This window comes from Ctenocephalides felis, unplaced genomic scaffold (assembly GCF_003426905.1).
Source record: "Ctenocephalides felis isolate EL2017-DRISC unplaced genomic scaffold, ASM342690v1 CF-g0.4_SCAFFOLD_00845, whole genome shotgun sequence".
NCBI lineage: Eukaryota > Metazoa > Arthropoda > Insecta > Siphonaptera > Pulicidae > Ctenocephalides > Ctenocephalides felis.
Window position 1 is genome coordinate 14,140,357 of NW_020536999.1, and position 13,520 is coordinate 14,153,876.

A 13,520-nucleotide genomic window follows, 5' to 3' on the forward strand; every position below is an offset into this window, starting at 1 on the left:
GCTCATTTTTTGAGACCCCACGTTTATCACCTTTTAGGAATAAAACAGTCACACAAAACGTTAATTAATAACTTGCAAAAAAATTAAAAATAAAAATATTTTTTGTCTTTTTTACGACTTGATACCTCTAGATCAGAATAACCCTTTAGATCGATTATTTAGGCATATTAGTTCAAGTAACTTACCTTAAGACAATGTGCTACTTATATCTAGTTTGATTTGAAATTAAGATTTAGATATTTAGATAACATTTTCAACTGTTTATTTTGAAAATCAAATTTTCGCTCATAATTAAATCTTATCAATGCGATTTCCAATTGAATTTTCTCAAACACATTTATAATATCTGTAATTATATTGATTATAGTGCTTGTATCACTTGTGCTTGTATGTCCTAAAACTATAGCTTATGGTTCCAAAATCGATTTAAATAATTCAGCCATTTTTTGTAGGACTCTTTGGTGCATGAACCCTATCGCCATTTTAATTTTCATAATTCAACATCGACAATTTTTTTTTAAAAAAACCTAATAAATTATTTAAAATCAATTTCAGTCTTTGATTTTTCAAAATCGATTCAGTATTGCGGGCTAAAACGTGGATGAAATTTTTTTCACTTTTCTGCTATTTGCAAAGAAAAGGCCGATCGTAGCGCAAACGATAGTCCTTATCGAGATACCTCGAATGGCTTTTAAATTTTTGAAATCAATCCAGCCGTTTTTGAGAAAACGTCGATTTAAAGCAGAAAATCTGTTCCAAAACACGCACATACTTTTTCCAAATTTGGTCTCATTCGATTCAGAATGGCTCGAAACGTCGAGAAAACATAAAATTAGCGAATCGGATTTTTTTGATGAAAACATAAACTTCTCCTTCGGCAAGTTAAAAACATTTTTTATAAGTTTCGGGCCGTTGCTTGACCATCTGGGCGCCGAAGAACAGGTTCTATAGGAAATCTACACATAATTAAAGATTCCTCCAAGTACACATACGTAAATATATATATATATATTAATATATATATATTAATATATATATATTAATATATATATATATATATATATTAATATATATATATATATATATACACAGATATGTATATTATGTTTACGTATTTTATCTATTTACAGGTAAATCGGATAATTTAGTAGAAATAATAGCAGAGTCATCGAAATCGCCGCGGTCACTTCTATGCGGACCGGCGACGTGTAAGCAACACGTATGTGAAATTTATTGAAAATTTAACAATAATCCAAACAAATAATCAATAATATAAATAAATATAATAATATAACAATAAATAATATTATAAACAAATTTACCAACAATTAGTGCATCGTGTTATAAATTATTAGAGCATTAACATAACAGTAATAAATATTTTACCAAATCTTTTTTGGGTTATTGCCATCGATGACTTTCAAAATTTGTTCTTTGAGGTTATAAATATTGATTTGTTGTTAAAACTTTATAAACAATTTTATTTGTTTTTCTAGTATTTTTTGTAATTTTGTGTTTATTGTTACAGTGTCTGTCTGGTAATCAAGTTTTTGATGAAATAGTGTTTTGAAATTTCTTAAAATCAGGTGAGTGATTATTATTAATTATATTAAGTATAATTGTTATATATATATATATATATATATATATAATTACATATATATCTTATATATAAAATTTCTCTGTACGGGTGTATGATTTGATACTTCTTCTAAACGGTTATTCGGATTTTGATAAATATTTTTAGAGTTTGTCAAAGGAAATTTTTAAGATTCAATGAACGATAAAACTACAGTAATATTGTAAAATTAAATGGCAAAAATTACAAAAGCCACTTATCATTGGTCGACATTGAAAACATTTAATCAGTTATCTGCTAGAAATGTCAATTCACTTGAAATTTGAATTTAGCTCAAATTATGAGCCTAGATAATATTACAATATAATATACAAGAAAAATGTAATGTCTACATTATTATTGCCGAAAAGCAGCTGAGATGTGCCAGAAATTAAAATAATATAAGATACAGTCAATAGTATATATTTGGCAGATGAAATTATATAATTCAGTTTAAAAAATAACGCAATTCAGTGAAAAATAACTATAATAATTTAAAAAATAAATATTTAAGAAAAATGTGGCTATTCTATTCTACACTTAGAACAATCGGTTATAAATATAATATTCATATGAAAAATAATACATTTATATCAAAGAATGGTTTATTTAAAATTTTCTTTATGGAGATCATTAAAAAAATATTTTTTTATTTTTTTATGGCATTAGTTATTGAATACCATTTTTATTGAATGATATTTTATACTGTTAACTATATTTTTTATATCTAGTAATTTTGATAATGATTTTTCTTCTATTACTAATACTTACTATTAATTAGTTTATATACGAATTATTATACATATATACAAATACTTCTTCAGCATAATGCTAGCATAGTTTAGTTAATAATAAAAATAACTTTACATAAGAAAAGCACATAACAAAAACATACTAAAATGTAACAGATAAAATAACAATTATGAATTATAAACAGAGATAAAAAATGTAAATTAACGTAAATAAACAACAAAAATAAAAATTATACATTATAATAAAAGAGAACAAAAATAAAGTTATTGCTAAATTTAAAATATAAATAATCAAAAAATTAAAAACAAATGTTTAATATTATAAACAAAGTTAAAATAAAAATATTATTTTGTAAATATATGTATATATGTGTATAGATGAAAAAAAAAAAAAGTTTAGTAATTAGACCCATGAACAGCCTGATGTCAAGCAGTGGTGACATCAGTTTTCACTTGAAGGCAATGTTTTCAAATGAAAATAGCTTTTTTCTGACATCAATAAAAAAGAACATCAGTATTGTAAATAACAGAAATTGTAATAATGAAACATCACATGGAAATAAGGCATGGGGATAACAGAACAAATGTGCTTTACCCTGTTTTAGTGTTTTCCGCACTCAACAGAGGGTCTTACTAAAGAACTGATTCCCTTATTATAACAAACGTACTGCAAACATTTAATATTTTTTATTATATATTTTTGTGAAAATATATTTGTGATTTAGTTGAAAATATTTTTTAGACAACTAGGTTTAATTTTACTATCATTTTATTTATTATACGTGGACTATACGCTTTACTTTTTTCATAATATTAAATTGATTGAAAAATGTAGATATTTTTTGACTTTTTTAATGATTTTTTTCTTCAATTTTTTTTTTCCAAAATTAAAAAAAAGAATCCGAAGCGTGGACACTTTGCTCTTTTAATATTGATTTTTTTTTCATTTTTTTTATATTATATTTTCAAATAAATCTTATCTAGAATTAAACCTAGGGGTAAATTTACGTGCTGAAATTAGTGGCGCCTCTATCGAGCGGGGAAACAATTAAAATCGAAGTAGTTTTATCTATTACCTACATGACTTGTTAAAGTTCTAATTGCTGTTCAAATATAAATATATAACAACAATTGTCTATTATATTTGTTGTTGTTTTGAAGAACGAAAAACCTATTTTTCTCAGTTGCAAATGCGTTTGCTTCGTGTTTTGTTCATAAAGGCTCAAAAAACTTGAAATTTCTTGATTAATTAAAATTTATTCGTAAGAAGTTCAAGGATTTTACAGTACACGGCCTCTTAGAATAGAACAATGGAAAAATGCATATGGAACGTTTGCTGGTCAGAATGAGAATTTTATTAATTAATAATCGATTAATTTAAATAATAGCAAAATAGGCATGTTATTTCATTAATATTTATTGATACTTGAATATTTATTTAGATTGTTGATATATGATATGTTTTGAACAAACTTATGATATTTTTAATTGTATTAATACAAGCACTTAAATGATGTCCTAAAAGCGCAGACCATTACTCCAAACATTAATAAATATGTATAATACAACCAGTTTTCGTAGGACAATATTTTAGTATGTTCGTTTATAACAAATAATTTAAAATATTTAAACTGTCAACGTTTTCTAGCAATTTATTTCTAATAATGTAAATGAGATTTAATGTATGTTTCCTTCATATGTTTATGTCTTGAACTACTAAATGTGGAAATTTTAATTGAATTTCATAAACATATGCATGTTGTTAGAAAGTGTCTACAATTAGAAAATACCTATAAAGTTTAATATTCGTACAATGAACATCATAATTTCATTACGAGTATTTTCATTTTATAATTTTTATTCTCATATTCGTTTATACATATTTTAATATTGTCCTTTAATTTTAGGTAAATCGATTCCAACAATAACAAATGTTTATATATTTGTAAACAATTTTTTTTTTGTTTTTTAGGCAGGATGGTGTGTGTCTGTCTCATAACAGGACTTTGTATCCTGTATGCCTTATGGGACCTCAACTACTTCCTCAGGTTCATCTTCACTCTTGGATTAGGAAGAATTTTCAGCAAGAAAAGCGGGATCAGAGATAAGACTACTATTTATGGTAAGATATAGATAAATAATGTAATTTACCTTGGGGTAGGTTTGTGAGCTGAGTTAAACTCGAATTCGAATCAGGGAAGAATAGTGATATCACTACTGCATGAACTCATAACCCTGTCTAAAACTAAAAACTTGTTCTTTGCCGTTCTTGGTCGTTTTTTTTTGTTTGCAATTATCTCCAAAAATATACATTTTAACGAAAATCATGTAATGAACAGAATTATATCAATTATAATCTAAATAAATCGGTGTTTTATAAAGTGTCCTAGGAACAATATTAAGCTAGATATGAAAATGCGATTTTTATTTCGTTCAATATTTAATTGTTGGGTTGTATAGTGATCAAAATAAGCTATAAAATGTGTACTGTTAAGGGTCTGTTTTTTTTTTCATTTAAATCAAATAGTTTTATGAGTGCCATTTCCAACAAAATTAAAATTAATCGTTGTTCATCTTGAATTAACTTGGTCCAAAGAATTCCAAAATATCATGCAACTAAGTGATAATATATATCGAATTATTATTAAGAAAAATGTAATTTAGATATTATTACTAAAAACAATTATTTATTAATTATTTTGAGCGAAAAAATCATTTATTTATACATTTACACCTACAGGTATGACTAAAAATATTGGATAACCCTTGGCATTAATTGTAGTGTATATTTCTAAAATACTATTTTATTGAACATATTTCAATATTTGTTTGTTTGATGGTTTTACGTGGCTGATTTGAATTTTACAGTATAATTGAAGAGTTCAGTGTGGGTCCTGAGGCTCATCATTTATTTAGAGCAGTTCTACATTAAAAATCACCCATATGTATATACATACTTAAAAAATGTATTGTGAAAAACATAATAATTTTTAACTAATTGGTAAATATCAGTACAGGTTATTAAAAAAATTGGAACTTTTGAATTTTAGACATGGGTACAGGACAACGTCTGTCGGGTCATCTAGTATATATATAAAAAAATCAAAAAAAGATAGGAAGTAAAAAATAGATCAAAGCACACTATGAATAGTTTTGTAAATATATCCCTTACAAAAAAGTGGCTTACGTTTTCTTACGTTACGTACGCAAATCATACGTTTTCTGTTTTAGTATATAATTTCATAAAAACCCGTCAAGCCGTTTCGGCAAAAATTATAATTTTTGCACAAAATTTATTCTCTTAGGTCGTCATAACTTATATGATTTTTTCTTAAACAAGTTTAAGTATGCATTCAAGATGTAAATTATTATATTCTATGCAAAATATCATATAGTGATGGTGGAAGTCAGAGACATGCAACTCTTCCTTACCTCAACTGTGGAAAAATATGATAAATGGTCACTTGAATATAATTAAAATCCCAAGACTTTCACCATATGAAATTTCAAGTGGGTAAAAATTCAAACATATATAATAAATTATACTAGAAAATATTTATTAACTTCCCGAAGGGTAAGTTATTGTAATCGTCCAAAAATCGAAATTGAATTTTTTTACATTTCTTCACGTTTTGAAGGTTTCTGAACATTTTGGCATACCTCAGAAAAAATGGATGTGTGTGTGTATGTATGTCTGGATACAATTTTCCAGTCACGTTTTCGGGCGCACGGATCCATCGATTTGAATGGTTTAAAAAACATTCGATCCCTATTGATAGGAAAATGTTCTGATTAGTTTTTGGCATAGGCAGTTCCAGCCGTTACGGAGATACGGAGCAAAGAGTGCAGAAAATACAAATCGAGTTTTTGAGAGAACGGAGTATCGGATTTGAATCATCTAAAAAACACGCAATTAATAATGATTGGGAGAAGTGGTTATTAGTTTTTCGCAAAGGCAGGCCCAGCCATTTCGAAGATACAGATCTAAATGTGCAAAAAATGGCAGTTTTTGAGTGAACTAAGCGTTCGATTTGAATGATCTAAAAAACTTTCTGCTTGTATTAATAAAACAATTGCTTTTGAGGATAAAAAATTATTACATCTTTTTTTTATTTTTGTAATTTTGGATTAAAAATTCAAAAAATTACCCAGGCTAAGCACAGTCTAAGCGCCACTCTGGTACAAATATTTATCCAAGTGCGTTTAGACTGTTTACGTACGGATCGCTTTTCCAATTTTGCGAAAACTATCGAAATATGTGAAAATGCCGCCAAGCTAAGCACAGTATAAGTGAAAATGTCGCACAGAATTATTTGCAAATGAGTTTATACTGTGACTATACGGGAGCACTCTTTCAATTTTGTGTAAATTAGGCAACTATTTTTTTTTAAATTGAATTCGAAATGAAATGACGATTGTTAATGTTCTGGAAATAAATTGATTTATGATTTACATTTGATTTGCTCAGATACAACAAGATAGAACAAATAATGAAAGTTACAGTATTTGTAATATTTGAAAACGTTTAAAATTTCTCGAATATTTCATTACGGTACGGAAAGTTCCATCAATTTGCCTTAAGGCACGATGCCATACACCACTAGTTTTATATTTGTAACTATGACACACATACAGTGTCGAAACGTACATAATAAATAGATAAATTAATAATTCGGTTGACACCTAAATTGGAATAGGTATGAGATGAGTATGAGTGGGTGTGAGCAAAAATAGGATTTTTAAATATTTTTTTTTATTTTTGTATTTATTATTTTTAGGTCTATGTACCACCCACGATGTCGACATCTTCCTGCGCCATATGAACAACGCCCGGTACCTCCGAGAATTAGATTTCGCGAGGTTCCACTATTACGACAGATCGGGTATCTACGCCGCCATTCGCCAAAGGGGCGGCGGAGCCCTTCAGGGGGCCTCCAGCGTCAGATATAGGCGCACCATACCGATATTCACGATGTACAAAGTCGAAACACAGGTTAATAAAAAAATTGAAGAACAATAGCTTATTAACTATTAACTTCCCGAAGGAGTTTATGTTTTCATCAAAAAATCCGATTTGCTGATTTTATGTTTTCTCGACGTTTTAAGCCATTCTGAATCGAATGAGACCAAATTTGGAAAAAGTATGTGAACAGATTTTTTGCCGTAAATCGACGTTTTCTCGAAAACGGTTGGACCGATTTCAAAAATTTAAAAGCCATTTGATGTATCTCGATGAGGACTAGCGCGACGTTCAGCCAAGCCTTTGTATTTCTTTGTAAATAGCAGAAAAGTGAAAATTTTTTCGTCCTCCTTTTAGCCCGCAATTCTAAATAGATTTTGAAAAACCGTTCGAAAGATATTGGTTGGGAATCGGCCGGGTCGTTTTCTTGTGTTATGGTGTTAAAAAAAAATTTCGAGGATTTTTATGATTTTTTTATGTTAGGTACCATAGTCTTATAGATCATACTAAAATATTACGGCCCTACGACAATTAGTTTAATTTTAAAAATTCGTCAAAGTTTGCAAAAATTAGTGACGTTTTTGGGCGTTTATCAAAATTAGACATTTCATCGACATTTTCTTAAAAACGCCTAAACGGATTTCAAAAATTTAAAAGCCATTCGATGTATCTCGATAAGGACAGTTCCATGCGATCGGTCAAGCCGTTTCTAAGTAATTAAAATAAAAATAAAAAAAACAGTGCACGTTTTAGCCAAAAATTCTGACTAGATGCTATTTGAAAAACGTGCTGATTCAGAATTGCGGGCGCCAAATCGTTTCCTCGTTGATAGACATCATGGTCCTAAAGAACATATCAAAATTTGTAGTTTAATTTTAAAAATTGATCAAAGATGGAAAAAATTGAAGTCAAAATTTTTGTCAAAAGTCGCTTTTGTGATGAGATGAGTCAAATTTTTTTTGGAAAAGCCATTTTTTTTGGAATCAGCCGAAAATTAAATAGACAAAACTTCTCAAGTTGCGTAAAAAATGTTACGACTAATTTAAATAATATGAAAGGCTACATGAAGGGCCGCATTTAGATATTTGGCGCCCTGGCCCCCATCACTGAAATTTTACTTTAAATAGTTTTTGTCTCATTTTTTTCTAAAATTAACTATATGATTGCAAAAAAATTATTACGCTTAGGGGTAGGTGGGGATTTGGCAAAAAATCACGAAATATCACGTAGGGGGAGGGAGGCTATAGTAAGATATCACGTGTATTTATTTTTTACTGAATTTAAAGAAAAAAAAACATTTTCAAAAAAAAAAAAAATAAAAAAAATTACCTTTTTTTCCCGTAACTAAAAATACACGTGAGGTTTGATTGGGGAGGCGGGGGTAATTTTAAATATCACCACGTATCACCAAGGGGGAGGCGGGGTCCAAAAATCCTTAAAAAGTCGATTACGTGATTAATGGACACCCCCTTACATACTATAACAATGTAACAAAATATACATATTTGTTCTAGCAAAAAGAATTATAAATTTTGTACCAAGGACTTTTTCACAGGGACATTCAACGAACTTTTTAACTTCCCGTGGGATAAGTTATTTATAGCCAAAAATTTAAAATATAGTAATCGCAACAAAATCGAAAATAAAATTTCTTATATACGAATTTTCACGTTTTAAAGGTTTCTGAACATTTGTTCTTCACTTTCCAAATTTTACCGCCCTGGGCACTAGCCCCAACTGCCCCTACTGTAAGTCCAGCACTATGTACATGGTAAAAATGTTATCGTGTAGTTGAAAATTTCATCTTAATATCTAAATCTCAATTTCGGTTGATTAAAGCAATTATTACACATTTCGTGAAGTTCATGCAACTTGCCTCAAGGAAAAATGCCACTTTTATTTATCCACACAATTATTTATTATTGATCTTCTCCTTTAGCTCATCTACTGGGACGAGAAAGCCATCTACATCCGCCAGCGTTTCATAACCATCAGCGATGGTTTTGTACGAGCTGAAGCCTTGAGCAAACAGAACGTAGTCGGTGTAAGTCCTTTGCAATTGATGAAGGAGGTTCCTGGAGGTGCCGACTCTCCTCCAGAACCATCAGAAGATCTTAAACTTTGGCTGCAATCTATCGAAGCCAGCAGTGCTGCTTTGAGGAAAAAAGACTAAGAGGGAGTAGATAGATAGACTGATTTAAGATGATGAAATTTTATACTGTTTTGTTTTTAAGGGGCACAACTAGTGTAACCGCCTGAAAAAAAAGTGATTTTTGGGAATTTATATTATAAAAACTACTTTATCAATCATTTCAAAATTATAGGAATATATTTATACATGTTTCAAGAATACATAGTAAAATTTTTGAAGAAAAAAATTAAATATTTTTTAAGTTATCGTCGATCTCCAACGGCGCGACAAAAAAAGGCCCTTCACTGCTGCAGTGATTCCGGCCTTCTACGTGGATGAAATTTAAAAAAAAAATACTCGTTCAACTAGATAATATTGTCTGTAAAATGAACTACGATAAAGAAAAAAATAAAAAATTGACAAAATGACGGCGTTTTTTAAAAAAAAGTCGAATTTTACCCAAAATTTTGGTCGTTTTTGGACTGCCAAAATTCGATTTTTGATCCGATCAAAAAATCGATAGTTCATTTTACGGAGAACTATATATAGAACATGTAAAAAAAATGATAGTGATCGGATCATTTGTTTTTGAGTAATCGCTGCAGCAAATTCAGAAAATGCTGTTTCGAGAAAAACGCGTTTAAAGATAAAATGATTGTTATACTATAGTTATACACTCTTTAAATGGCTGTGACTCAAAAACTATTTAAGATATCGATTTAAATTTTTGGTATGTTATTTTTAAAGGTATAACCTATCGAAATATGGAAAAATTGAAAATTCGATTTTTTGAAAATTTCACACTAGTTGTGCCCCTTAAAGATCTGATGGCTTTGTAAAACAATTTTTTGATCTGATAACGTACTTGCCCATTATTGCAACATCACAAATTGACTAAAGCTTTGTTATGGTAAGTCAGAAAGGAACACATTTACCATCATAGTTTATTTATTATAACAAGGTTTTGGATCATTTGTTTTCTCGACAAATTATAACTTTTTATAATGCCATCAACCTATTGCAGAAAAACAGAAATAGTTTTTGTCTTCAAAGTTTTTCAATAAAATAAACCAGAAATTATAATTACCATTATTTGGTTATAGTTGAGCTGATATAATTTGATCTCAAAATTTATCTGATCGTTCATCTCTAAATATTCAGAAATTTGCTGCCTTCGGCAATCAAGAGCTTTAATAGATAAAAGAACAAATTAGCATAAATTACTATAACTTACCCTACGGGAAGTTAATAAAATAAACAATTATTTGTTGATCATGTGGTCAATTAAATTTATTGAAATTAAATCATAAAAAGTCAGAAAGGAACAATCTACCAACAATTTTATCAATTTGTGATTTAGTTTCAATAAGTTAACATATGGTTTACAAAATATTTAATTAATGAAGCCGATTATATGCTGTTAGTTTCAAAAGTTTCTTTTAATTTAGCTGATTTTTTACAGCAACTTTTTAAAAATTTAGCAATTTTTCTAAAACTATGTATATATATATATATATATATTGATATATCAAGCACAAATTTATTGGATCTAATTTATAAATTATCAGAAAGGAACCCTGTAACACCAGATTTAATTAAAATATAAATTAGATTTATTAGATTTGTCTTGATGAAATTTTTGGGGCAATTCCGCCGTAACAGAGTTTATAAAACAGCGTTGTCATGGCAACGCTTTCTTATGCTATATAACAGAATCTTCAATGATGCAGTTATCATAACATTCTCCTTTGCTTTGTTTATATATAAAATACGCCTAATCGCATAGCAAATAGCTATAGTCATAATTTTCACTACCAAAAACAAATTGTCATGACAACGCTATTTTATGAGCTCTGTTACAGCAGAATTGCCCCATTAATAACAAAATAAATTTAAAGGAAATCCATCAGCAAATGAAAAACAATCTTTACTTATCAGCTTGTCTGTCGTCTGATTAAACTGTAGACTGATTCATTGGTTTTCTGATGCATCTACAGTCTAATTTATCCATAGTCTGTACTATTAACAGTTGGATTCATCTACAGTCTATTTAGTATATAGTTTGATCCATCTGTAGTCTGGTCCATGTGGTCCATCTGCAACCTGATCTATTGGCATTTTAAATTATATGTAGTTTGGTTCATCTGCAATCTGGTCTATCTAATGTCTGATCCATCTGCTGTCTAGTCCTTCTGCAGTTTGTGTGATTCCTTTGAAGTCTAGTTCATCTGCAGTCGGATCCATTTGTTTTCCCATATATAATCAATCTGATCCACCTATAGTCTGATCCATACGTAGACTGACCCTTCTACATTTTGGTTTACCTTAGACTGCTCCATTTGTAGTATGATACATCAGCATAATGTTTAACAAGTCTTTTCCATCAAATTGATCAAAATCTATTTATTGAATCCAAAATAGTTCGTTGTCTATCAAAATAGTATCAATTATACTTATTCTAACTACAACGAAGCTTGTATAATCTATTGAAGAACTTTGAAGACATTTCTTTATTACATTAGATTTAGACTGTTATACCTATAATTATTTGGGAATTTGGTATATATAATTTAGGTCGAACAAAATATTCACAATTTTCATTGTTTTAATAATAATGACTTGCCAAGGAATGTTAAGTGAAATCATATGTTGCTATATGCAAAAATATGAGTCGATAGAAATAATAATTAATTTAATTTTAGGATAAGAAAACTCTTCTATCCTAACTACTATAATTCAATGAAATTCGCTAGAAATGAAATAATTTGATACATACCTAATGCAACTCAAATTATCCAACTTTATTTTATTTTTAATTATAATATATGTATATATATATATATATATATATATATATATATTTGCTGTTACACCATTTGGGACTGTGAGATTCTAAATTATTTATTATGTTATTAAAAATATTTGTTATTTTTAATATTTGTTAATGTATTTTTAAATATCGTAATTGGTACTCCTTATTGAGATTTGAACTAATGTTACTTATTGATATATTTATGGTGTTTTGTACTTAATTGTAACAAAATTGGTTATAAATATATGTGAACAGAAAAAAAGATGATAGTGAAATAATTATCTTAACATCCATACAATGCATTTGCATTCCAACAGACATTTACTCTCATTTTGTTCAGGAGACATCAAATCTGTGAACCTTTTATTTATGTGCCCACGTTTTAGTGCACAACGTTATAACAGAGTGCTTAGTACCAATTCTAACATTAAATTTTTTGTTATGTATTAACTAGTTGTAAGTGGTATTTTGCCTTTTGGAGAGTACGAACAAAATAAATTCAGAATAATAAATGATCTGTACTCTTTAGAAACAAGTTAACGGAAAAGGTAGTTTTTTCTTCAATATTCTGCATTCTAAGGTTTCTATTTTTGCCAAATGACCTAACGGCCAAATAAATTAAAAAAAAAAGTTTCTGTTATCTATGTCCTTAAGGTACGATATAGTTCGGTAAAAATCCGCAAAATGGCAAGACGCAGTCTGTTGTCAGTGTGTATTTAACGAAATTTTTGTTCAACTGTCAAATGCTTTGTGCAATTTTTGAACATTAATACGTTAAAAACTACTATTTTAGTGAAAATATAATTTTGTGCTACTTACATAATATTTATTTATGAAAATAAAAGGTCCGTCAGATAACTTTTTTTTTGAAAACGCTATATATAAACTACTGAATATTTTCTCAATCTAAATCTTTTCTATTTGAGAGTGCAATCCTTGTGGTTAATAATCGAAAATAATTTCATTGAAATGGCTGTCTAACTTTTAAATGGCTGTCAAAAAATTCTAAATTGCTACGAATAAAAAAAAGTTATATGGCAGACCCTTTATTGACCGATTCTCAGTCACCTCAGTTGTGAAATTTGCCTACCAGAGGGCAGTTTTATCTACAATATCGATATATCGATACAATTGGTTTGTTTATTAACCGAAATTCCTATCTTTGCGAGGTTTATGGTCTATGCTAGTTGTAATTATAGCAATTTTTCGACTGGCGCGGCCAGTTTGTTCTTGCATTTGGTAGTGAT

General features: G+C 28.7%; 1 protein-coding gene across 1 annotated transcript; it reads left to right on the plus strand.

The window, feature by feature from the left end:
- The first annotated feature begins 1,184 nt into the window (after nt 1–1,184).
- LOC113364315 (protein THEM6-like) lies at nt 1,185–9,651 on the plus strand. Its single transcript, XM_026606804.1, has 5 exons — nt 1,185–1,219; nt 1,529–1,586; nt 4,343–4,492; nt 7,149–7,363; nt 9,270–9,651. The coding sequence occupies exons 3-5, from the start codon at nt 4,348–4,350 to the stop codon at nt 9,501–9,503; spliced, it is 594 nt and encodes a 197-aa protein (XP_026462589.1). The 5' UTR covers nt 1,185–1,219; nt 1,529–1,586; nt 4,343–4,347; the 3' UTR covers nt 9,504–9,651.
- The last annotated feature ends 3,869 nt before the right edge of the window (nt 9,652–13,520 follow it).